At 46.6% G+C, this 25,693-nt stretch overlaps 2 protein-coding genes across 26 annotated transcripts in view; one reads left to right on the forward strand and one right to left on the reverse strand.

Moving 5' to 3' along the window:
* Positions 1-25,693, forward strand: part of TK2 (thymidine kinase 2) — a 97,612-nt gene that overhangs the window by 45,525 nt on the left and 26,394 nt on the right. For 10 of the 21 annotated variants that reach the window (XR_012374638.1, XR_012374642.1, XR_012374639.1 and 7 more), the window contains exons 3-7: positions 16,024-16,061; positions 17,640-17,714; positions 21,016-21,069; positions 22,078-22,167; positions 24,085-24,158. Coding sequence is in view for 13 of the 21 variants with exons in the window: in XM_025888768.2 (XP_025744553.1) it covers positions 16,024-16,061; positions 17,640-17,714; positions 21,016-21,069; positions 22,078-22,167; positions 24,085-24,158 (331 nt within the window). In the remaining 8 variants the exon portion in view is untranslated. Of the gene's footprint in view, positions 1-2,721; positions 2,738-14,965; positions 15,125-15,270; positions 15,474-15,503; positions 15,920-16,023; positions 16,062-17,639; positions 17,715-21,015; positions 21,843-22,077; positions 22,168-24,084; positions 24,159-25,693 lie in introns of those variants that run through there. The other 11 variants (XM_025888758.2, XM_025888759.2, XM_025888769.2 and 8 more) reach the window with 11 other exon arrangements.
* CKLF (chemokine like factor) lies at positions 105-12,420 on the reverse strand. 5 transcript variants are annotated; one of them, XM_025888777.2, is made up of 4 exons: positions 12,099-12,282; positions 7,539-7,697; positions 3,106-3,201; positions 105-235 (listed from the first exon to the last, which is right to left on the reverse strand). In XM_025888777.2, exons 1-4 carry the CDS (start codon positions 12,171-12,173, stop codon positions 119-121), a joined length of 447 nt encoding a protein of 148 aa, XP_025744562.1. In that variant the 5' UTR covers positions 12,174-12,282; the 3' UTR covers positions 105-118. The 5 variants fall into 5 exon arrangements, with proteins under 5 accessions (XP_025744562.1, XP_073736292.1, XP_073736293.1 ...); XM_073880189.1 differs by lacking the exon at positions 105-235 and adding an exon at positions 242-371 and having other exon boundaries at positions 12,099-12,420; XM_073880191.1 differs by lacking the exon at positions 7,539-7,697 and having other exon boundaries at positions 12,099-12,373.

Here is a 25,693-nt window from a genome sequence, read left to right on the forward strand (position 1 = left end):
TCTTCCAGTTCCCATATTGAGATTAAAATGAGAACTACAGGAAATATGGGGAGGAATAAATATATTTAATATATTTAGTACTTAGCATCAACTAAAAAGTAATGTAAAATTACAAAACTTATATTTTGTCATGAATAGTGCGTTTCTGATAAGGACCACTTGGATTAAATAGAAGCTTCCGGTAAATAAGGACCCCGTCGGCAATACAGCACACTGCTGTCAGGAGTCCAAACACCTGGAAACAAACACACTTTGTCACTGTGGTGGCCATGGTCTGGAGCTTGGTCACTCACACAGGTTTTAAGCGGTCTGCCCACTGGCTTCCTCTCCTGCCAGGGTACTGAGATTGCTCCCTCCGCTTCCACCTATTACTAAAATGGGAAGAGACTTCAGAGATCATTTCATTCTCATTCCCAAGTTTTCCCAATACCTGCCTAGAAAAAGGGAAAAGATAACTTAGGTGAGCAGAGATAATATTGAAGTGGTGTGGGCTCTGAAATAAATACTTGCATGGATCTCCTGACTTGCTCGCCCCATGTATGATTTAAAGCCCTACCGAAGATATTTAGTTATCAATCAACATTTCTACCCCAATGTTCAACTGCCTTTCTTACTACAAACTCTACTGGAGGGTCAAAGTTAACAGCAGCTCAAGATTAAACCAAAGCAACAGTAGCTGTGATAAACACTTTAGAGAACTGGAGTGATAAGATGATCCAAAGTGAACTCTTAAAGGCTGGGGCTACATCTACTTAAAGGGTGGGATTCTAAATAGGCCTCAGGGGGGGGGAAATAAGGTAAAGGGAATAAACTAGAACACTTGGTCTTTAGGTACTCTGATGGCTATTTGAGAGCTGGTGCCTGGGCTGGAAAAGAGGGATATCATTCCTTGCGTGCTATTTGGTCATTTTCCTCCAATGGCCAGGAAGTCTGGCCTCTTGGCTCTGGATATCACTCCATTTACCATCCTGAATCTCAAACTCAGCTTCTTAGGTTCTGACCTCACTGAGTACTTCCTACCTATCCTTCCATGACTCTGGTACTCTGCATGTTGCTGGTTCCTCTACCTGGAACCATCCCCCCATCTCCCCTTTATTCCTGGCAAGCTGAGTTTCCACTGCCAGAGTGAGGTAGTTGCTTCCTCTTTTCTGTGCCCTGGAGTACTCTGTCAATAGCTTATATACAGCTGTTTTCATTTCTCTTCCCTGCATTAGGCTCTCAGCAATCTGAGGTTAGGGTAGACTCATGTTCTAGTCCAGTGCTGTCCAAAAGAAATAGAATGTGAGTCACCAATGTAAGCCACATAGTTTTTTCTAATAGCCACATTAAAAAGGAAAAACAAGTGAAATTAATTTTAATAACATACTTTGTTTAACCTAGTATATCCAAAATATAATTTTAATTTGTTATCAATATAATAAAGTTATTATGAAATAATATACATTTTTTGGTAAGTCTTTGAAATCCAGTATGTATTTTACATGTATAGCTTATCTCAATCAGACCAGCCACATTTCCAGTGCTCAGTAGCCACATGTACTAATGACTACTGCATGGGACTGCACAACTCTATACTTTGTCAGCATCTGCTAAAGTGCACCTTTGTAAACAACGAATCAGTGAATGAATGAGTACGTGAATAAAAGTACCAGTGACTTTTGAACATGGGTTTGAACTGCATAGGTCCACTTAACACATGGATTTTTTTCTGATAAATATAGTAGTACAGTACTATAAATGTATTTTCTCCTCCTTAAGATTTTCTTAATAACATTTTCTTTTCTCTAGCTTACTTTATTGTAAGATACAGTATATAATACATATGATATAGAAAATATGTGTTAACTGTTTATGTTTTTGGTGCTTCTTGTCAATAGTAGGCTACTAGTAGTTAAGTTTTTGGGAAGTCAGAGTTTAAAAAGTTTCAGCTGTCTGGGGAGTCGATGTTGTTCAAGGGTCATTTGTAAATCCTATGCCTTGTCCCTCTTTCTCCATAGTAGAGGGATAAGATTATCTTTTTTTTGTTTATAAGTTTAAAAAAATATTTATTTATTTTGGGGGGGAGGGGTAGAGGGAGAGTGAGAGACTCCTCAAGCAGACTCCCTGCCGAGTGCAGAGCCTGACATAAGGCTTCATCCCAGGACCCTGAGATCATTACCTGAGCCGAAACCAAGAGTCAGATGCTTAACCGACTGAGCCACCCAGGAGCCCTGGGATAAGATTATCTTTAAAGATAACTGGGGGAAATTGCCGTTACAGCACTATCTTATTTCTAGAATAATTCTCATCCCCCATGAAGTTGCTTGGGGCTTAGTAAGGAGATGAAAAACCATGGATTGTGACATACATGGGTGTCTGAGAATGGTTAGTTCTCCTAAGTGGCCCATACTATGGAAAGACAAGGAAGTAGGAGGGAGATTTATTTAAGATCTTTCTGATTCACATCTCTAGGTCAGAATCTAGAAAAGTCAAATGATTTTGAACCTCCTATAAGAAATCTCAGAAGAGAATCAGATGGAACTAAAATTCAATTATTTGACTCTTGTTTATTTTGGCTTGCCTTCCAGGATAAATTCTGATTAAACTGGCTTGCTTCTCTTCAAGCAATGTTCAAAACAAATCCTTTACTTATAAGGTTTCCTACAACCTTATCACAAGACATCTTGTATTCTATCTGAAGAAAGCTCTGGACAAAGAATAACTGAGCTCAGAGCAATCTGTCTCACCTTAACAAGTGGTATGTATCCCTGTCTTTAAAAGGGAGAGCTATGAAACTCATCCATGGTCTTTTGTTTGACATCAGGTATCTCAGAGCTAAGTGTAACAGATTCCAGTAGCTTTTCTCAGTCTAGTCTAGCTCTACATATTGATGCAGAACATAGAGGAACTATTTGGTTCACTTCCGTTTTAGGGTGAAATCATATTCCTTCAGGTTAATCAGGACATGTACTCACACAAAAAATATTAAGCCACTAGGGACCATACACTGGCCTAGGAAACCCAGGGATGAATACAGTGTAGATTTCTGTTCTTATAATCTTTTTTTCAGGTAAATGTGAATACTAATCTAACTTAAAGCAAGAAATCAGAAAGACCTCCACTTACCCCTCCAAGGACTATAAATGTTGTGGTTTCTGGTAACAGTGCCAACACAGATATGATTATCATGAATATTGCTGCTACCATTGAGTTGATAATATCCTAAAACACAGAATAGAAAGGTCAGCTTTACATGAAGACTGCCAGAAAACGAATTAGCTGATTAGATATTTTGAAAGTTCCATCTTATTAAACAAATTTAGTTTTTGTATTTTTTTGAAATCCAACTGCCACAGTAAAATGACACCTATACTGTATTTGGTCTACACTGATGCCTAGTGTGTCTCTTAACCTATGATATACCAATCATTTGATTACTTAAACTTATTTCTTTTTTATTTAAATATAGTTGGAAGGAGAATGCATCTGGTTGGGAATGGACAGTGTATTGTGTGGCAGGTTTATGATAGAATGGTACACTGGAAAGTCAGAATGCTAAGAGAAAATGAGTAGTTTACATTCTAAATCAAACAACTTTATAATGTTATTAAAATGCAATCAATAAAAAAGCTGCACACACTTGGCAGACAATGGTAATTTTCAGGAAAAAACTTTCCTACATCTGCATGCAATGGCTGACTGATTATACTATTATTTCAGATGATGTAGCTCATTCATTTAATAATTTCTAGGAACGAAACATTTGCCTTCTGAACAATGGCTTTAGGGGGTGCAACTTATATTCTGAATGGATGTATAGTGTGAGAAAGGTAAATCTCTTTATTCTGGAATGGTTTATATCTGTTTACAGATAACTGTAGGCAGGAAGGTATTGTTAACAGATATATCAGACTTCAAACTCCTGGTTAACTTAGAAATGTGGTTATTAAAAAGAAAATAGAGGCGCATAAGTGGCTCAGTCGGTTGAGCGTTCAACTCTTGATCTCAGAGTCCTGAGATTGAGCCCCAAGTTGGTGGCTTCGTGCTTAGCTCAGAGTCAGCTTCAGATTCTCTCCCTCTGCCTTCTCCCTCCTCCCCCCCACCATTCACACACTCTCAGTCTCTCAAAAATAAAAAAAAATAAAAAATAAAAATAGGAAGACGTTCAATGGGGACAGGCAAGATTAGATGCATGTAGAAAGAAAAAAAGCTCTCATTTGCAAGAAATACTGAAACTGTCCTCGGTTGATGTTCCTCTGTGTTGGATATTTTGCTCTGCTTCAAGGCAAGCCACACCTCTACTTCAGACAGCCCTGCCTCCTGTGACTAATTCAGGTAAGTGTGTATGAATGGCTTTTAGTAAAAGTGGTGTTCTAGGGAGTGCAGAGGACCACAGGAAAGAAAAGGATGCACCTGTCCTGAAATATCAGTGACCCTTAATGGTCATTTAAAACATTGTTTTTATAATGAAAACCAAACATCAATACACCATGGAGTAGTAGAATGTTAATTATAAAAAAGAAGAAAAAAGAAAAAGATTTCAAGAAATTTTGTGCCTGTACTTGGATACCACTGCAAAGCCCTGGGTTGGCTCACTGTGCTTTCTGTCATTGGAACACTTGAGGGGAACGGTCAGAGAAGGCCTGCACTACGGTCAGTCATTGCAGCTTTGGGACAGTGATAAACATAATAAATCTGAATGCAGATGACCACGCCCTTTCCTCATCAGTGAAGATGGTGGCCATGAGGCAGAAGTTACCTTTGCCCATTGACACATTAATTGAAATCATCAGCCATCTTTGTATCCTTCACTCTTGTTACAGCAGAAGAGCCCCAGGCAGCTTCTCCAGGGCTATGCTCCGGCTCCCATTCCCATGCACCATCTTCAGGAACCTTATTCTGTTCATGACCTTTCTTTGTCCCTGGCAGCTTTCCTCAACTCTGTGGCTCCTCTAATTATAGTTGTCTCTCTTGCCGTGCTCAGTCTAACCATTCCCTCAGCTTTCCTTCCGGTCACCCGTCCACTCGAGGCACACCACTCTGGTAACAGGGGCCTCTAGTAACACAGCCCGTGAATATATATTTTTTCCAGGGCTTGTTTTTCTCTCTTTACATGTGACAGTATTCACCACTCCTTTTTGAGATGCTTTCCTCTCTTACCTTCTGTTGCACGGGTCTCCCTTGCATCCTCTCCCTTCTCTGGCTCCTCCTCCTTTTTACCCCATATGTTGGTGTTTCCCAGTTTTACCTTCAGTTTGCTCTCCATTTTCTCCGTGCCATTTAGGCCAGTCCCAGAGCTCATCTACCATCACAAGGTGATGATTTCCAAAGCTGCAGTTTTAACTCCTCACTCTCCTGAGCTTCAGACCTGTTCTGAACATTTCTATCTGAATATTCCATAAGCAACTAAAACCTAGTATTTCTCAAACTGAACTTACTGCATTCCTCTCCCTGGCCCTTCCTTAAACCTATTCTTCTTTCTGTACTTCCTATCTCATTATCATCTCAAGATATTTAAATGGCAGGTATTCTTAATTCTTATTTACCTAGTCCTATCAATTCTACCCCATTCACCCCTTTCTCTCTAGTTACTGTTATGACCGTAGTTCAGGCCTTTATAATTTTCATGCCTGGATTCAGAAACAAAGTTTTAAGTGGTCTCTGAGAACTACCTCTAGTTTTGTTCCTCTTTAAGCCATTATTATACAGTTTCCTAAACTGTAAGCTGCTCATGTCACTCTCCTACTTAAAAACCCCTAAAAGCTTCCCATGCAGTTGGTTTAAAATGCATGGCATATAAAGCCTTGCATGCTCTGACCTCCTACTGCCTCCCAAGCCTCCACTCTTGCCCCCCCCCCCCCCCCAACCCAGTGCCTCCACACTCTCCTGGGTATGCATCTATCCCAACACCTATTACACTGAATTGCTCATCTATCTTGCTTCCTGGCTATATTGAAAATTTCACAGGTATAAGACTTGTGTTTTATCAAAGAACCCATTACGGAAGCTAGGATTAGCAGACACTGAACACTTGTTGAATAAATGATTCCATTAGATCAAGAACAGAGAGGAATCTGGGTTTCATAATGGAATAATCCCATAGTTGACCATATAGCACCATTTCTCAGAGATTACAGTATCAGCAAAGTTTGATCCTCAGAGATTTGGAGACTAAATTTCAGTCTACACATAGACCACCCTCTCTCCCAGTGTATTCTGTTAAGCTTAGGGCTCCAAGTTTATTACGGCGACATGTAATAAGCTCCAGAAAATGATACTAAAATGTATTAGTTTTATTAACCTTGGAAAGCAGAATGTGAAGAGCAACTATATAACTTTTTGAGTCAAGAGGATATAGACCATGCCCCTCATGTCTTTGAAGAAACCCCTGGAATAATTTAGCTTAGCCCTTTCTGCTACTAAATGACATTATCTACTCTGAGGGCCAACTGACTAAGCCATTGTTATCTCTTTTCCTAGACTTCCCTCCAGCCAGGTCCAGCTCTAAAAGTGTGATCAAGTAGGAGTCTGGAGAGTTGCTATGTAGATCCTATTTCCCAGCTTTCTCCTTTTGGGACTTTTTCAGCTTGTGATTAGCTTGAAATGTGCATCATTGGCCTTCCAAGTTGGCTCTAGAAGGTACCACTTGAAGGCATGCTTAAAGCTCCACAGTCCTCTCTCCTTAATGGGGGTTATCAGCTTGGATATCAGCACTTTGGAACCCAGGAGGATGAAACAAGCGCAGCCGAGGAAGATTTAAGTGCAGCTACCAGTCCAGCCAAAAGTGGGAAGGGCTACAGAGGGTCTTAGGAGGGAGACCTGCAGAGACAGAATACCGGAGATAAAATTTGGTAGAGGAGAGCGAGGTAAAGCCACTCAATTTTTCCTAGAACTGGAGAACAGTCCAGGCGGAAGGGATGCGTTCACCTTAACTAGCATCTTCAACTTGCCTATTTGGACAGTTTCCAGAATCATTTAGGCGCTTCACTGGGCAGTTATTCTCAATGCTATAAGTATGGCAGGTGAAGTTCATATGCTACTAAATAAGGTTGTACCAGATGAGTTATTTAGCATTAATGATTACAGACATTCTTAAGTAAGACAACATTGTGCTTTATTCAGCCTCCCAGATTATTTCGGTTTTCCATTTAGTGATCAGGGATGTGCAAGATGTGGATACTTGTGTCTCTGCTTCCATCTCTTTCCCCAATTTTGAGGCCATATCAACATGTACTTAAAAGGGAGGTACAGATTAAGAATGCTCTATAATTTTCTTAGCCATGATCTTGAATTTATATTTCTTTAGAAGATCAACATTTAAGTGAATTCTCCTAACAGAAGGGTCAGTCCCATCTACTGGTAGATGGGGGCTCAGAGAATTGATGCTCTGTGGTTGCTAAGGGACAATACAGAATACAGTAGCAGTGGGTAGAGTTCCTCCCTCCTAAGCCTATCAGACATTTCTTAAAGGCTTAAGAAAACTAAAGAATAGCTTATTAAAATGTCTCACTATGACAGGAAAAGAGTAGTTAATTTTAACAATAAAACTGAACACTTACAAGCAAAGGCCAAAATAAAAAGTCTATTAATCGATCAAGTCTCAGTATATATAAAATTATGAAAAAGAAAATAACAGTGACTTCAAATCCAGTGATGACAATGTATGGTTCAGGGGCTTGTGCAATGATAAAAAAGGTCATGGATGTCACATTTAGCGCCTATAAGGATAAAAAAAAAACACGATTTATTCAACGATTACTGAATGCAAGTTTAAGCTGTAAAAATGATCATTTCTAAAGTACTAAATTAATGGGTTTAGGCCATATACACACACACCTAAAGGAGGAATTACTACAACGTATGGATGTTGCCTTCTTTTTGTGTTTTCGGGAACTAGGTGTCCCTCTCTTGTCATTCCACTTGTACACCTAGTACCATCTCTTCCCATATCTGTTCCCTTAATATTTTCCCACTACATATCTTCTTTTCTCTCTCAGACCTTCAATCTCTCCTCACTGGCTCCTTTCCACATCATACTATAAATATATCCAAGTTGTCTTCTCTTAAAACACACACACACACACACACACACACACACACCTTCCATTCATCCTGCTCCCAAAGAAATTCCTGTTTTCTCTTTTTCTCTATAATTCTTTTAAGAAACATCTGTATACTGACTGCTATAATTCCTTATCATCTGCTCATCAGGCCTTAACTCTTAGCAATGTGGAATCTACTGTCAAACTTAAACTTAGAATGTTGCCATGAAAAATACTGGAGAAAAGTTTAAAATAAATTGTTAGAGAAAAACAATTCTCTGAAGAACCCTGTGCGGGAACAAAGGAAAAAAAAAACTCCCAACAATTCTGATGCTTCACTTTTTACATATTTTCTCTAACCTAAATAGAATGCAATCAGAATTGATGAATATTTTAAGTAAAAAAAACCCTGAAAAGATAATTAATCTAATCCAATCTCCTCCTTTACAAATGAAGATATAAAACACAGAAATGTTAAGTGACCTAAAGGAAAAATAAGCTGATGGGTCCCAGTGAGTCTGTCAACATCATGTTTTTAGGAGCTGTCATGTTCTAGCTCTATCCAAAGTCTCTATGTTCTTGGAAAATGGTTTTGTCAAGAGTTTTCCCTGGCTAGACTCTTCTGATCAGTCTGTCAGCTAGTAGCATTTACATACACTCTTTTTAACCTTAAATCTATATGGGCTACCTATTCATACTTCTTTCAGTTACTTTCATAGTATAAAAATACCCTACCTTTAAACTTCTAAATTGATCAGTTTGATTATATAGCAAATATAACCACTCTACAAGCCGTTCTTTATAATTAATATAATTACAATTAGCAACATTTCACCTCAAACCACTTCATTTACTCTATTGAACCACAGTCTTGAGTTCATGGGTTATGAAATCTAGGGTCACTTCTTCAGTCCCCATCTTCTGTAAACTTTCTGCACCATGGAATTTGACATTGGTGATTAATCCATTTTCTTAAAAGTTCCTATGATTTCAGTCACACTGGATTCTCCCCCAATCCATTATTTACAGCTCTTCTATCATTACTCTTAGCCTTTGTCTCCAATTCTCTTTTAAATATCCCACTAATATCTCAGACATTTCTTCACCACTCTGTGGAAACTGCTTTTGCTCAGATTATCAATGATTTCAGAATTACTAAATTTAATGAACATTTTTTAGTTTTTATTCTATTGGACCCCCATAGCTTAATTGCCCCTGGAGATCTTTTTCCTATTTTTCTACTCCTTTGGCTTGCATGTCACTTTTCCTAGTTCTTATACAACTCTGTAACTATCCTCCCTTGGTGGGCTTCTCTCCTTTTAAAATGCTGGTATTCCTTTAGATTCTGTTTACGACCCAATCGACGAAAGTGGGTTCCTATCACAGATCAATCCTCAACATCTCAAACATAAATAGCCATTTGCAATCTTTATCTGAATACCTACAGGAATCTCAAATTCACCATATCCAAAACTGAACTCATCTAGCCTGTTCCTCCTGTATGCACTATCTCAATTGGTGATACCACCATCTATCTTATCACCCACCTGAGAAACCTATTATCAGTGCTCCTAATACTCCCCACAAATGATCAATCATCAGGTCCTGCTGATTTAATGCTAACCATCTTGGGAACTCACTCCCTCCTCTTCGTCCCTACAGCTACTGCCCTTCAGTATCTTCCCTGAACTACCATGACAAAGGTATTACAGTATAATTTCTAAAACGCAAATGCACTTCTCAGCGGCTCCCTGTGATCTTTAGAACAGAGCCTACCTCTCATCATGGTATTCAGCCTGCCATCATTCAGCTCCTGTCTACTTTTCTAGCGGAATTTCTTCACAGTTTATCCACAGGATAATTCCAATGTTTAATTCTCAAATTGAACTTCTGATCCTCCTCCATTTGCTTTACCCACAGGCTTTCAGCGGATGGCAACTCCATCCTTCCAGTGCTTAGGCCAAAGACTTTGAAGTTACCTTGACTCCTCTCTTTTTCTTACACCACATCCAGTTCATCAGCAAATCATGTTGGGGCTACTTTCAAAATATATCCCAAATATGACCATTTCTTGTAGCCTACCCTGCCAACACCCTGGTCTGAGCCACGGTCCTCCTTGCCCAAATTACCATAGCTCTAACTGGCCTCTTGGCTCTACCCTTGCCCTTGCAGCAATCCCCTCCTGGCCCTCTGACCAATCTATTGTCAACATAGCAGTTGGTCTATTTTTTTTTAAATGTTAGTCAGATCGTATACAGCCTTGCTCAAAACCTTCCTCTCCTATCATTGTGTTCCCAGTCACTCCACTCCTGTCATACCGGTTTCCTTGCTTTTTCTCGAACCCTTCAGGTACATTCCTGTCATAGGGCCATTGTAATGTATGTTCCTTTTTAAAACACTTTTCCTCCAGATAGTCTCAGAGCTAACTCCCTAGCCTCACTCCACTCTTTGCTCAGCGGTCATCTCAACAAGGCCTAACCTGACCACTCTATTACTGGAATCTGCAGCCCTCCTCCCCTTACACTCCTTTCCCTGGCTTTACTGGTCTCTTGTTCCATAGCACTTACAACTTCTTACAATACTGCATCATTTATTTATTGTGTTTACTGTCTGTCTCCCCTGCCCTCCCACCCCAATATATAAACTCCATGAGGGCCAGGGATCTTTGCTTTGTTCACTGATATCTCCCAAGAGGCTAGAACAGTGCCTGGAACATGGTAGGCTTTCAATAAGTATTTGTTGCATGAAAAAAATAAGGCAACACTCATCTTGTTAAAACTTGCTGCATAAATCATGCTGTTTTTTGCCTCCATGTCTTTGCTTAGGTGGCTACCCCTGAGACCCCACTCTGTGTTCCTCTAGGAAGTTTCCTGATACCTCTCTTTCTCTGGTCCTTGGTTAAATGTCTCACTCTTTGGCCTATCCCCGCCTTACCCCATAGTAGAGCTATTTGCTCATCGGTCTGTCTCTTTGATTAAACTGAAGAACTCCATGAGGCAGGGACTTTTGTCTCACTTGTTCTTGTTCCAGGGCCTAAGTCAGATCTTAGACTACAACTAAATACCCTAAATGTTTGTTGAGGGAATTGATATGTCTGAAACTAAACGTTTCTCACAAGATCTTGTTCCTCCTCCAGTGTTCTTCCAGAGCTTTCAGGACTGGGCATAAAACTCCAGACCCTTAGGTCACTTCTTCCCTGATTATTTACTCCTAACCCAAAGCAATCTTTCTGTCCTTTCAACTCCAGAGTAGTTTCCTAAACCTCTCTTATGCACTCTGACTTGTATTACATTACAGTCATTTCTCAGAATCACAGACTTGCGGTGTGGGAGGGACCTTGCATGCAGTTTGTTCTACGCACTCACCTGCGTCTGAATCTCTTTTACAGCATCCTCCCTAGGTGCTCATCTACACCTGTTACCTCTGCTGTTTGGGAAGGTACTGCCTTCCCAAGTGATGCGGCCCCTTAATTTGGGGAACTTTCCCAATAGAAAGTTCTTCCTCACATTAAGTGGAACTGTTTCCCTGTAGCTTTTAACTACTTCCATCTCCTCCCCTATAGGTCACCTCTTTAAAATTTAAAAATTATTTTTTCCATCTCCTCCCCCCCCTTTCTTTGTTCCTTCAACACAGTCTCCCGTGACAGTCCCCACTTCTCTAACTAGCCAGGGCACCTTCCTCCAAATGATGGCTCGTTCTCTCCAGACCGCTGTTCAGAACTAACTGCAGCGCGCCCAGCGCGCCTGACACCCCGAAGCCGGCAGCCCGGCTGTCCTGTACGGGGTACACGCGCAGCTGACTGGCCTGCTAACCTGGGTACCTGGTGTGCAGGTCCAAGTGGGGCCACTCATGCAGACATGCTGACTTGGCTTTATGAATGTGTCTGTGAACCCCTGAAGGGCAGGGCAGTGCCTTCTTTCTCTCCTTCTGCCCCCGGGGTGCACAGTGAACCGCCGTGCCTCTGGGGAGGCCTAAGCTGAAAGAGAAGGTAGGGGATTCCTCTTTATACTTGAGAGCCATCCCCCGCTACCCCTGAGCACGCCCCAATAGCGCCCCCAGCCGGTGGCCCGGCCTCACCATCCGCAGCATCTTCACGTGGCCTTTTACGCTGAAGCAGAAGGGGCGATGCTTCGGCTTCAGGGTCGACATCATGCCTGCAGACTCAGCAGCAGCAGCACTTCTCTCCCTCACCCCTCTCCTCGCCTCACAGCTCTGCCAGGCCTCGCGCGGCGATATAGCAACCGCCACCCCCGCCGCGCGCCGCCCTGCTAGGATTCCCGCCCTCGCGCGCGCATGCGCAGGTCACTGCGGCCCGCGCTCGTGCGCATGAGCTGCCCGGGGGCCGGCCGCTGGCCGCTTGCCGCTTGCCGCTCTTGCTTTGCGGGCTCCTGGGGTTCGCCTGCTTTATTTCTGCGGACCTAGCGGGGGGCACGCGGGTCGGCCCTTCTCCGCGCCGCCCCGCCCCGCCCCTCCAGGCACCAAAGACGACTGCTCTCCAGCTCTCCGTAGGGGCTTTCCTGTCAGGGAGCGCTTCTGGAGGGGGTTGCAGGGAGGGGTTGGGGTGTTCAAGAATGGCTGCAGGGCTACCCCGTACTATGAGCATCTCAAATACCAACTCCTCAGAGAGGATTTCCCTTGGACACCCCCGCTAGAGCAGCCACCATCACCTTCTCTTCACTTATCACTAGCTGATATATCTTAAAAATATAAATTGCACAAAAGCAGGGACCTGCCTTTGCTTCTCTCCCTGCAGGGTTCCCAGGGTCTGGCACATAGTAGATGTATAATATGTGCAGTCTGAATCAACGGCCTGGGCCTCATACCCTGTCCCTGCCCCCAGGGGATCACAGTCTGATCCAACAGCCTCATCCCAAATCAGAAAAACGTTGAACTTAATCCTGAAGTTTATGGAGGGCGTGTTTGTGGCAGGTAATACAGAAAGCACTAGATGGGGTTGCGGCTTTCTGATAGCAGATCTAGAGACTGAGTGAACCCTCTTGCCAATGACTTCCTCTTTTCTGTCCTAGAGGTGACTGCTAGCATGTTGCACTCCTGGGAGAGGTAGGAAACCCCTCTACCCAAGCCCTGGAATGGGCATGCCCACACAGTTCTAAGTGCAGCAGCTTAGGTTTCAGGGCCTGGGCCTGTTGAATTATATATACCAGTCTACCTCACACCTGGGCTGAATTTTTGCTACCTATGGATGAGATTTACAGGCTTCCTTGCTCCTTCCACCCCCAGTTGTCTGTTTAGTTGGAATATTAGTTGTGCCTTTGTTAAAAGATAAACTGAGGTGGGGCGCCTGGGTGGCTCAGTTGTTAAGCGTCGTCTGCCTTCGACTCAGGTCATGATCCCGGGGTCCTGGGATGGAGCCCCTCATCGGGCTCCCTGCTCAACGGGAAGCCTGCTTCTCCCTCTCCCACTCCCCCTGCTTGTGTTCCCTCTCTCTCTGTCAAATAAATGAATAGAATCTTTAAAAAAAAAAGATAAACTGAGGTATATTAAACATTTTAAGAGTTTGAGCAAAAATTGATTTGATTTGGGCAGCATCCAATGTAGCAGATACGGCTCTCCAAGGAGCCGTACAAAAGGAAAAACTTTCATAGGCAAAAGGAAGCAGGAACAAGGAAATTACACTGGCAAAGAAGCTGGGTGTTTGTGGCAAGGTTACTTTGCTTTAGGGGATGGCAGGAGTCTATCAAGCAGATTTTACCTAACCACTGTTGATCAGGATATTCCTGATGGACTGGCCTGTTTCCATTTCTGGGAGAGCCAAAACAATTAAGTCTTGGTTTGGTGGGGTGGGGCTTAAATAAGCAACTCCGTTTTGGGCCCTTGTCTGTGTTTTTTTTTTTCTGTGTGTGTGTGTTTTGTTTTGTTTTTGTTTTAACACTTTCTTTTTTTTTTTTTAAAGATTTTATTTATTTATTTATTTGAGAGAATGAGAGATAGAGAGCACGAGAGGGAAGAGGGTCAGAGGGAGAAGCAGACTCCCTGCTGGGCAGGGAGCCCGATGTGGGACTCGATCCCGGGACTCCAGGATCGTGACCTGACAGTCGCTTAACCAACTGACAGTCACAGTCGCTTAACCAACTGAGCCACCCAGGCGCCCTTTTTTTTTTTTTTTTTAAGATTTTTATTTATTTATTTGAGAGAAAGAACGAGAGAGAGAGAGAGCACACGAGGGGGGGGTAGGGTCAGAGGGAGAAGCAGAGTCCCCGCCGAGCGGGGAGCCCGATGCGGGACTCGATGCGGGACTCGACGCGGGACTCGATGCGGGACTCGACGCGGGACTCGACGCGGGACTCGATGCGGGACTCGATCCCGGGACTCCAGGATCATGACCCCAGCCGAAGGCAGTCGCTTAACCAACTGAGCCACCCAGGCGCCCATGTTTTAACACTTTCTTGAGGCACCTACTACGTTTACAGTCTAGACCCGGAAATGTCAAAGTTCAGAGGAAAGAGTGCAGGCTGTGAGGCAAGATAGATGTCTTGAATTCCAGCTTCACCTCTTAATGAATGCTTCTGATCATTTTAAACAAGTTACCTAAGTTTTGGAGGATTCGCTCATAATCAGGATTATGGGAGTGACAATATCTACTTGCAGCATTGTTGAGGAGAATAAATGACACCCTAAGTGTGTGCCAGGTGCCTGGTTAGAACACGTGCTTAATTAAGTAATCTCCAATAATTAATTAACTGACCAGTTGCAGGTATTTTTGGCCATCCATCCCCCAAGCTTTGCCCAGTCGGGGGTTCATTCAGCCAGCGTCCCGTCAGCGGGAAGATTTCCTGGCTGCAACCGGCTCAGCCCGGACCTTGCACTGCTTACCCTCTCGGAGAGACGGTGAAATGCGACAGGGTCTCTTTAAGAGAGCGGCCCCAGCGGGCGTCCCGGCCGCCTGCGCGGGGACGGAGGCGGCGCGCTGAGGTCGCGTTGACTCGCACTGGAAGGAAGCCGGGCGGTCGGATCCGCCCGCCGGGCTATGCTGCTGCGGCCGCTGCGGAGCTGGGCCGCCCGGGGGCTGCGGCGCGAGGGGCCTGGGAGCCCCGCCCCGGGGCGGGGTACGCGGGGGATTCATCGCCGGGCCTGGCCTCGCGGTAACGCCTCTCTCTGTTCCATCTCTGGCGGCCGGCGCCTGGCGCTCAGCGGCCGCCGGTCTCACTCCCCGCCCTCCGGCCTGAACCCGAAACTACTCCTAGGCGCCGGGATTTTGTCGCGGCGACTGCGGGGGCCATGGAGGGGCAAGGGCGGGCGTTGTCAGCGGCCCCGGACGCCAGCGGGCCGCGAGCGGGTGGGGCCGTGGGGATCCCTCTAGGGAGGAGAAAGACCCTCCCACCCCCCGCGAGCGGGGGCTGCTCCCTTCCGGGTCCCGCTCTAGGTCCGATTTTCATGGCCTGGGGGGAGACAGAGGCCCTGGAGCAGCAGTTAACCAGTCCTCAGCGGGTGGTGGGTGCTCTAGCCTTCCTGCTCCCACTGGGAGAAACGGGAACCGTAATAGCTAAGTTACAGAGTTCTTTGGCCGCGGGCTGTTGGGTGGCGCCTCAGAACCACCTTTGTGGTGGGTGGGCCGAGGGTGTCAGCCCTGGGCTGAAAAACCCATGCCCGCCGCCCACTCTTTGCCATGGGGTCCCAGTGGAGGCTGCCCAGGGTTTTAACTTGCTGGATCCATATGTGAGGATCATAAATATGAAATGTGTGGAAAATGGAAAGTGTGGTATACTAAGCGGGGGAAGGAAAAAAAAAAGCTGAGCAGAGTTGGGGCCCAGAGATGCCACCCCGACCCAGGCAGCAGCTGCACAGCGTCACATGGAGGTAGACAGCAGTGGTGGGTCTGCCTCCATCCACCCATGGAGGGACTCGGATGTTACTGGAAGATATTTTTAGGCCAGGGAGTAAGCATAAACATTTCTGTTTTTGTGGTGGCTTCCAAAATTATGACAAAGAAGAGTGAATTACTTAAAACTGACTTTAAAAATTGATTTCATTTCTTTTGTAGAAAATGATAGAGAAAATGAAAAAGAGAAAAAATCAGTGGTAAGTCCCTCTTTTTATGCGCACTCCCCACTGTGGGATTACACACACACACACACACACACACACACACACACACACACACACACACATATATATATAAATAAAGTGGGAGGATTATATAGACAGAGGGGGAAGAGCTGAGGGAGTGAGGGAATATGTGCACATAGTAAAAAACAAAAATATAAGAGGATCTTCAGGGATGAGGAAGTCTGTCTCCCCTGCTGGGGCTCAGACCCCCTTCCCAGAGGCCACCTGTTACCAGGTTCTGGTATGTCCTTATCAAGAGTCTGCACAGCGAGGAGCACACATGTATTCAAAGCCTTTAGGTAGATTTGGACTGTCAGCTTGATGAATGATTACAGAAGGATTTGAAAAAATCCTCATCTGTGTGGGGAAGGTTGGTTTCACCTCGGGTTAGTGGGTGGCAGCCTGGCTGTGAGGGAAGGTCTGCTGACTGCCGCCTCTGGCCTCCAGTGCTGAGACTAGTGGGTGCGTGAGGGTATTTGCGAGAATCCATGGGGGTCCACAGACATGGGTTGAACCAGAGTAGCGACTTTGAGATCAGTCAGCCGTGGGGCGGGACTGGGGCTGGTGTGAGGTTGAAGGCCAAACTGGACATGTTCATGGAGATGTGGGAGCCCTTAGCCGGCTATAGTGGGGAGCAGCATTTTGGTCACCATCAATCCATCAAGCCTCCTGGGAGATAAAGGGAAAGGGGAGCAGAGGGAGCTACAAATATGAGTCATAGAAGGAAGAGAGCCTGCAGGCCCGAGGCTCCGGCTGGTTCCCAGAGAGCTGGTGAGGAGGGACCGGAGACAGATCCCAACACCCAGAGCCACTGAAAGACTTGACCGGATGTGATCTGGTTTGCCTCTTGGGAAGAGATGGTGGTGGTGGACCACGGGTGGGGTTGAGGGGCACTGCTGGGACAGACTGGAAGGCACAGAGTGTGGATTCAAACTGTCCTCCCTGCTTTATTCACTCCTACAAGCCTCATTTTTCTCTTCTGTGAAAGTGTTGGGACCCACTACTTAGCTGGCAAAGTTGAATGTGGTACTGGTAAACGTTACCCATCTTATGGCCTGGCCTGCAGCAGGGTGCTCCACTAAGTCCTCTCCTGTCCGAATACTTTCCAGTCCATGTTTTTCTGTGTAAAAGCAGTGAGTGAGGTACTATGGAACATACACATGCTTCCCAGCCTCAAAGCCCTAGGCTCTGGTTAAGGAGGCAGGACACTTGGGCCTAAAATCTAATAGTCTGAGGGGTGGAGCTAGGGAAGGGCAGAGTTGGGTGGGCAGTGGCAAGCTGTGTGTGGTCTAGGAGATGACATAAGGGAGGGTCTGCCCTGGAGGGCAGTGGCTCAGTGGCCATCAGTGGTGGGCCTGGAGCTGAGAATCGTTTATTACTGCTCACGGTGGGACCTTGGAAATTTCCTGTGGTGGGAATTTTGTGTGCACATTGCAGTCTTGGACTGAATTGCTTATGCTGTTCACCTGAGCCCTTCCCTAGAAATTGTTCCCTGGGATACTCCCCTAGCTGCTTGATTTTTGGTTCTCATGGGCATTTGTCTTTGCTTAGATCTGTGTTGAGGGCAACATTGCAAGTGGGAAGACGACGTGCCTGGAGTTCTTCTCCAACACAGCAGGCATTGAGGTACGGCCTTCACACGGGGTTCGAGAGAACCTGTCAAAGCTCGATGGAGTGACTTACAGAGGGTGTAGACCAGCCGTATCCCATAGACATAAAATGCAAGCTACATATATAATGTGAAATTTCTAACAGTTTTGCTAAAAAACAAAAAAAAACCAAACCAAAAAGAATATTTAATTTGACATAGTATATTCTAAATATTATCATGTCAACATGTAATCAGTATAAAAATCATCCATGAGCTATTTTGCATTCTGTTTTTCATACCAAGTCTTTGAAATCTGGAATGTAGTTTATACTTATGGTATATCTCAATTTGGACTAGTCACATTTGAAGTTTGTAAGAGCTACACGTGGCTCATGGCCACTGTGTTAGACTGTGCAGGTATAGACTTCCCTGAGGTCTGGTTTAGAGGGGTCTACAGACATGTTGAGAGTGGCTGGAATATTATAGTGTTACATCTGAGATACTTGTGTCTAAGCCGGGGGATATTACCATGGGTAGCCAGTTAACATAATCTCTAGTTTATTTACAGCCCAGTCACTGAGAATAACCTCACAGATATTTGAGAAGTGCCTCTACACTAAGACCCTGACTCTTCTTCCTGGAAGAGTTTAGTGGTGTAATTTTTTCTGTTTCTGTCTCTTTTTTGTTACTCTAGATCCTACAGTTTTCATATGTTTAGAAGTATTTTCTTTCCTTCTTTCCCTTCCTGCTTTTTACTTCTATTAAACATAAATATGGTTTGAGGGGCGCCTGGGTGGCACAGTCCGTTAAGCATCCAGCTCTTGATTTCTGCTCAGGTCCTGATCTCAGGGTCCTGGGATTGAGCCCCGAGTTGGCTCCTTGCTTAGCATGGAGTCTGCTTGTCCCTCTCCCTCTGCTCCTCCTCTCTCTTTCAAACTCTCTCTCTAAAATAAATAAAATCTTTAAAAAAGATATACACATGGTTTGATTAAAAGAATAAATGTTCTGTAGCCCTTGTCTTGCTTGTGCAGAAAAGAGTTCGCAGGCCCAAGCTGCTGTCTTCAGAGCGGCTTGTGTGCAAGGTCAGCCCTTGGCTGGCGTGTGGGAACTTAGATTTTGGGAGAGTTCACCATTTCTTAACTCATAGAAATGGCTCTCTGTGTCTGAACTGTTTGTGCAAACAATATGGTTTATTCTGGACGCCTGCTTGCTTTCTGGGAGTCTGGAATTTTTGTATGTGCCGGCCAGAGACTGCCTATGTGGCTGAACTCTGACAAAAACCCTGAACTGCTGGGCTCAGGCCAGCTTCCCCGGTAGACTCCACCTCACGTGTTGTCACAGCTTGCTGCTGGGGGAGTTCAGTGCTTCCGGTGTGACTCCCCTGGAAGAGGCCCCTTGGAAACTTGTGCCTGGTCTCCCCGTAGACTTTGCTCTGTGCACCCCTTTTTTTTTTGCCGATTTTGTTTTGTATCCTCTCCCTGTAACAAATCTTAGCTGTGAATATCATTCTAGGCTGTGTCCTGTGCGTCCTTATGGTGAGTCATCACACCTGGGGAGGCAGGGGTCTTAGGGACTCCTGATATATCTGTCCTTATATATGGCTCTTTAGGCCATATAGAGTGCCACCAAATCACAAGAACAAGAGTCAGCACCTAGTGAGGGTAATACTGTATGCCAGGCACTATGTTGAGGCTTCATTCTATTGTCTAATTGATTTTGGCCTTATGAGAGTCGTCTCTGTGAGGTAGGTACAATTATTACCTTGGTTGCAGAGCAGGAAATGGGCTTAGTGAGGTAAATGAATGGCCAGGGTCCGGCTGCTGGTGTGGGGTGGAGCCAGCCCCAGCCCTGGGGGACCACACCCTTGTTTGGTTTTTCTGTAATACACAGAGCTTTGTTGGCTTTCAGAAGACCTCACTTAGCTTTTGGATCTCAGCTCAGTGCTCTTTGACCTCCCCAGCTAGGTTACCCTTCTTGGTGTAGATTCTTCTGGTCCCTCTGTAACCTTGTTTTATTCTACTTCTCGGGGCTTAAAAATATGTGATTTCTGTGATGATCTGATTAAGGTCTACTTCTCCCAATAAGTTTTTTTTTTTCTAGATTTCTTTATTTTAGCGAGAGTTGGAGAGAGCTTGTGTGGGCACATGAGTAGGGGGAGGGGCAGAGGGAGAGAGAGAGAGAGCGGGCGCGTGCACTCGCGTGCATCTTGAGTAGACTCCCTGCTGAGCACGCAGCTCCATGTGGGGCTCAATTCCAGGATCCTGGGTTCATGACCTGAGCCGAAACCGAGTTGGACGCTCAACTGATTGAGCCACCCAGGCGCCCCAAGTTTAAAGTTCCATAAAAGCAGGGACCGAGGTGGTTTGGCTCTTGCTGAGCATGGTGGCTGGCACAGTGAGTTCTCTCTCTAAGTGTTGCCTGATCGTGCCTTAGCTGGGCGCAGGTGAAGGCTGCCTGTGCCCAGCCTCTGGTGGCCTGGGCGGGGCAACACATACTACTTGGGACAGGAACAGAGTGCTTAAGACCCAGAAAGAAAGGGCATTTGGGAGGGGCAGGGAATGACTCACAGAGGAATGGATATTTGAGCTGGAGTTTGAAGGATGTGTAGGAGTTTTCCATGCCATGGAAGTTGATGTGAAATGAGGTGACATGAACATACTGGGCAGAAGGAACAGTATGAGCAAAGGCACAGAGGTGTGGAAGGTTGGGGGAGGTTACTTTTCATGGGTCCCACGCATTTCTTTCCTTTGGTCTTCTGTGACCTATAGACCCTGCTTACGTGCACTTTCAGGTCCCCAGATGGATCCAGGTACTCTCAAAATCTTGGCCCCAAGAGCCCCATTTAAATCCTTTCCAGCACATACCTGTACCCCAGGGAGGCTCTGGCACAGTTTAGGAAGTGAACTAATGCATCGTAACTCTTAGCTGTCAGCATGCCCAATGCAGAGACCAGGGGGAGCCAATTGCTGGGGTCATGGGAGAGCCCCCAAGCGGGGAAGCTGGCTGGAAGTGCCTCAGGTAGCTTCCTTCTTGCCTTTTCTGCCCCCGTCTGCCCAGCCCCACATGGGGACAGTCAGGGCTGAGATGGCACACACGGAGGAGAGATGGGGAGAACTGCCTTGCCCTCAGGGAGCTCCCGAGGCAGCCGGAAATGTGGCATGTGTGCAGACTTGCATGCAGGGACAGACACCGTTCTGAGGTCACTTTGGGAAAGCCTGTGAGAAAGCCGTGTCTGGGTGGAGTTGTGGCTTCGCAGAGAGGGTTGCCCAGCTCTTTCGGTCCACCCTGGGGACCGGCATCCTGAGGGTGGACCTCTGATGTTTTCTTCTCTTGCAGGTGTTACAGGAGCCAGTGCCCAAGTGGAGAAATGTCCGCGGTCATAATCCTCTGGTGGGTGTGTTGTCTCCTGCATGCACAGCCAGCTTCTGCCTAAGTGTAGGGAATGGTGGTGCTGGTGCCAGAGCCCGCCTCCTCCCTGCACAGGCCTTTTCCTGGCTCTTCCCTGGGCTGGAGGAGAAGAGGGAAGGAGACACATGGAAAACGGCAGCATATTCAGGTTCTGAGGCCAAGGGTCTCTGAGGCGAGCGCTGGAATTTCATTTGTTAGCACCAAGAGAAAAAAACAAAAGCAAAAATGTGGAAAAGAGCAGAATTTAAGATTATTAGCAAGAGGAATATGGAACATGGACTGTTTTATATGTACCGGCAAGAGAAAATGATGGGCATGGGGCTGATCTTTTGGATAAGATATCTGGGGAAGGCATTTCTGCTCAGGTGACATTGGAGCACAGACTTAAACATAGGGAGGGAGTGAGCAGTGGAGAGAACGGAGCAAGAGTGTTCTCTTAGAAGGCACAGCAAATGAAAGGCCCTGAGGTGGGGTCATGCTTGGGTGTTTGGGGGAACACTCAGGAGGCTCCTGTGGTTGGAAGCACATTGAGTCAGAGGAAGGATGGTAGGAGACAAGAGAAGATGCAAGTGATTTCCTAGGGCCCTGTGGGCCCTGGTAAGGGCTTTGGATTTCACTCTGGATGCAACGGGAAGCCACTGGAAGGTTGTGAGTAGAGGAGCAACAAGAGCTGATTGAGGTTTCTCAGGCGCACGTTGACTGCTGGGTGGAAGAGTGACTGCAGGGGGCTCCCCAAACACTTGTTAAGTGACCAAGTGAGTGTTCCCTGGGGACTTTACATAGGCTCCTGTCACAGCTATTACTTCGTTGTCCTGTCACTGCCCTAGTGCCTGTCCACTCTGTCCTCAGGGCCCCGTGACCATTTTGGGTTCATTCCTGGCCCCACCGCAGCCCCGGATGGGTTTCACAAGAACCTGTCAGTGACTGAGGAGACCAGAGTCCTACAGCTAGAGCTCTTTGAGGTAAAATGCTGCGTTCTCCCTTGTGCAGGGTCTGATGTACCGCGATGCCTGTCGGTGGGGCCTCACACTGCAGACGTACGTGCAGCTCACCATGCTGGACCACCACACTCGTCCTCAGGTATGTTTCAGATGCTCAGCTTCAGCCTTCTGAAAGTGTTCTTCACGTGGGGGCTATATGATTGCCAGGAAGGGAAACCTCACAAGGAAGCTGCTTGGGACCTTGAGCCCTGCTCAGCCTTCTCTCTGTCTGGGGCCAAGGTTTCCTGTTCCTGCAGCTCTCCCAGGTCCAGCCTCCAGCGCCCCCACCCAGCAACCTTAGCTAGCCACAGAGTTGCTAGGCAGGCCACGAGTCTTCACGACCTGACTACTTCTGGGCTCAACGTTACTTACCTCAGTTCTTCTCCGAGTGTGCCTGGACCTGGAGCAGCAGGGAACTTGTTAGAAATGCACATTTTCGGGCCCCATCCCGGACCTGCCAAAACAGAAATTCTGGAGATGAGGCCCAGCAGTCTGTGTTTTATCACTCTCTCCAGGTGATTTTAAGGCATGCTTTGTTTGTTTGCATGTTTGAGAACCACTGATCTAACCTTCACAATATCTGGTTCTTGGTTCAAATTCTTGGAAGAAAGAATTGGCCTGGCTCGGCTTGGGTCCTGTACATAGCCCTGGGCCAGTCAGGTGTTGAGACAGATCACAGGGCACAAACATGCTGCTTAGACCCCTTCCCATCAGGCCTCTGAACAAGGGCAGAGTCTCTTAGAAAACAGGCTGGCTAAGAAGAGCCTGATGGGCCTGATTGTGGTTCACAATTGAAAGCACAACCTGAAAGGCCAGCTTTGGATGCTCTCCATAAAGGAGATGGGCGATCCCTACAGCCATTGATGTAGCCACAGCCGCTCCACTGGATGGTTCGATCCAGGGCTGGGCGGTTGTGACGATAGCTATCATTCTACAAATCTGCATCTTTTAAAAATGGAAAGATAGGAGCAGAACCATATGCATTTCTGTTTCCCCAAGTATCTGTCTAAATGATATAGGTCAGAGCATCCGAGGTTGGCACTTTCCCCCTTTGCCCATCCTGCTTCCCCTGAGCAGGCACTGGATTGCAAATCTAAGTTGTATCTAATAGATCTGAATATGAGGGGACATACATATGTTTCTCTGTTTAGAGAAATCGACCATGAAGGACGCAGAGACAGAAAGAGAGATGGACAGACAAGAAAAGAGGAGCGGAAGGAGAGATGGATGAGTGGAGGGCTAGCAACAGATGGGCAGCAGAGAGTCCTAAGTAAGGAGAGGATGGAAAAAATGGAAAGGAAGATGGACGGACCGATAAACGCAAGGAGAGATTCAGGAAATTCCTGGGTTATGGCTTCAAAGGGGCCCGTGATTTGCCGGTCCAGGTGCCATGGGTGCTGTGGGCCAGGCTGAGAGAGAGCAGGGTGTGCCCAGTTGGGCAGAGTCCTTCCCAGTTTCCAAAGGGCTGCAGTGGTCCCCAGCCAGCCCTGTGAGGAGGCACCAAGGTCTCACATCTTTGCGGTGTTCCAGAGAACCAGGCCTTCAGTCGCTGAGGGCAGAGTTCCCAAATGTCAGCCTCACCCCAGCCCTCTCGGGGCTCTGTCTCCGGCATACAGGTCCCTGTGCTTAAGCAAGTGCACACTTTTTAGCTCCATAATTACCACACTTTTCACTTGACAACACTCTGCTGGACAGCACTTGGCAGTTTTTCTAGCCCTTCCCCAAATCGATAATCCAGGTGAGCCTCACCTCTCCTCTGAAAGAGGCTGCTGCTAACTAGCGGCAGCCCCTGCATTGCTGCACTGGCCACTGAGCTTCAGGGTGTGGGGAGGGTCCCGGACCGAGGGCGGAGCACAGCTGAGCCCCATGTCGGACCCCCACCATTGCTCTGGTGACTGCCTCCCTCTCCCACAGCTTCTCTGCTCTTTTGTTTGGTATAGACCGCAGGCAGGGGGAGCCACAGACGTCCTTCAAGCCTTCCTGTCCCGAGTCAGTGAATCACTTTGTTTTCTTTTAGACATCACCTGTGCGGTTGATGGAGCGGTCGATTCACAGCGCAAGATATATTTTTGTAGAAAACCTATATAGAAGGTACTGTGGTTTGCACACTTGCTAATTTATGAAACCATTCATTTTGTAGAAATGAAATTGGAACTTGTTTATTCATGTGACGAGTGTTGAGTACCTACTGTGTTGTATCTGTTAGCCCCTGGCCACAGTAACACTCTGTAACAACCAGCCACAGACCCTCAGCGGCAGATAGTTTTACCGCAGCGACTGCTCAGGTGTCAAGGGTGGTCGGCCAGGTGGCTCTGCTGACCTCGATGGCCCGGCTTCATGGTATGTCTGGGGGTTGGCTGGTCCAGGATGGCTCCAGCAGGGCTGACTGGGGTGGCTCATCTCTCTCTTCTTGCCTCTCCTCCTCCTATGGGACCAGCAGGCTAGCCTGGACACTTCTCATGGTGACGACGGAGAGCAGAGGCACCAGCAGGAACGCACGAGTGCTGTTCAGCCCTCATCTTCCCATTTGCTAACATCCCATTGGCCAAAGCAGGCCCCACGAGGCGACCCCAGGTTGAGAGGTTGAGGGGGCCCCTGTGGCTCACGTGGCAAAGTGGGAGGATGTGGTGAAGACCCAGAGACACAGAGCATTCAGTCTAGAACATCTTGCGCAGTGTTTGTTATAATTTCACTCCAGACTGTCTTCTGCCTTCATGCGCGTGGACTCTGTCATGTAGGCACAGTTAGGGGACTTCTGGTAGTGCACCGTGCTGAGGCCTCAGAGGCTTGGGACCCTCCCGATTTCTGTGCTCAGTGGACTGCTGATTTTAAGGGTCTTGGGGAGATGGGCTACAGGCTGCGGTCTGAAGCGTGGGCTCCTTCCACGCCCCTCCCTCCTCGGTAGCCGTGTGCCTGGTCACCCTCTCCTTGCCAGCCCCCATATTACTGCTGCTTCCCGCCTTGAGCTCCCTCATCGAGAGGTCCTGATGTCAGGTTTATCCTGACATCCTCCTGCCACTCTCCACATGCCGGCTCCCTGCTCGCTCTCATCTATAACTGTCCTCAGTGTCACCTCTCCCAGGCCTCCCAGCCACCCTGTCTGATGGGTCGGACCTCTTTGTCAGTTTTAATTACTTCTTCCTGTTGCCTTTCTTCATAGTATTTAAGACAACTTTAAAGTAAGTTGAACCCAATGAAATTATTAACATTTGACCAATTTTGACCTACAAGAATGGCAGTTACACGTGGTTCAACTTAGTCTATTTTTATTTGTTCAACTGTCTACTGTGTGTCGTCCCCTCCTGCTCCCCAGCTGGGCCAGAAACTCCTTGATGACAGGAGGACCGGCCACGTCAGGTGTACTTGCCTAGCACGGACCCAGCCCGGGGCCAGCACCTGGGCCGTATCGTTAGCTGTTGTTTGGCGATGGGACTTGGGGCTGCTCTTCGGTCTCCAGCTGGACATGTTCCCCAGGCTCTGGCCCCAGCTGCTTCATCCCCCTTCCTTCGAGGGAGCCACTAAAAAGGCTGCTTCCTTTGGTCCTGAGCTGCCATGGATCATGCCCATTGCTTTGTGGTCCCAAAATGAGAGCCTCTGCTTGCATCCATTCTGAGCATTAGACTAAT

Source organism: Callorhinus ursinus, unplaced genomic scaffold (genome assembly GCF_003265705.2).
Source record: "Callorhinus ursinus isolate GAN/ISIS: 27379988/994484 unplaced genomic scaffold, GSC_fseal_2.0 scaffold37, whole genome shotgun sequence".
NCBI lineage: Eukaryota > Metazoa > Chordata > Mammalia > Carnivora > Otariidae > Callorhinus > Callorhinus ursinus.

Excerpts from the sequence above, each read along its gene's own strand:
- CKLF (XM_025888777.2), bottom strand. The coding sequence starts at position 12,173 with ATGATGTCGACCCTGAAGCCGAAGCATCGCCCCTTCTGCTTCAGCGTA. Across the intron at positions 7,698-12,098 it reads ACGTGAAGATGCTGCGGATG|GCGCTAAATGTGACATCCAT; the intron begins GTGAGGCCGGGC and ends TTATCCTTATAG. Across the intron at positions 236-3,105 it reads CATTTATAGTCCTTGGAGGG|GTGTTTGGACTCCTGACAGC; the intron begins GTAAGTGGAGGT and ends GTTTGTTTCCAG.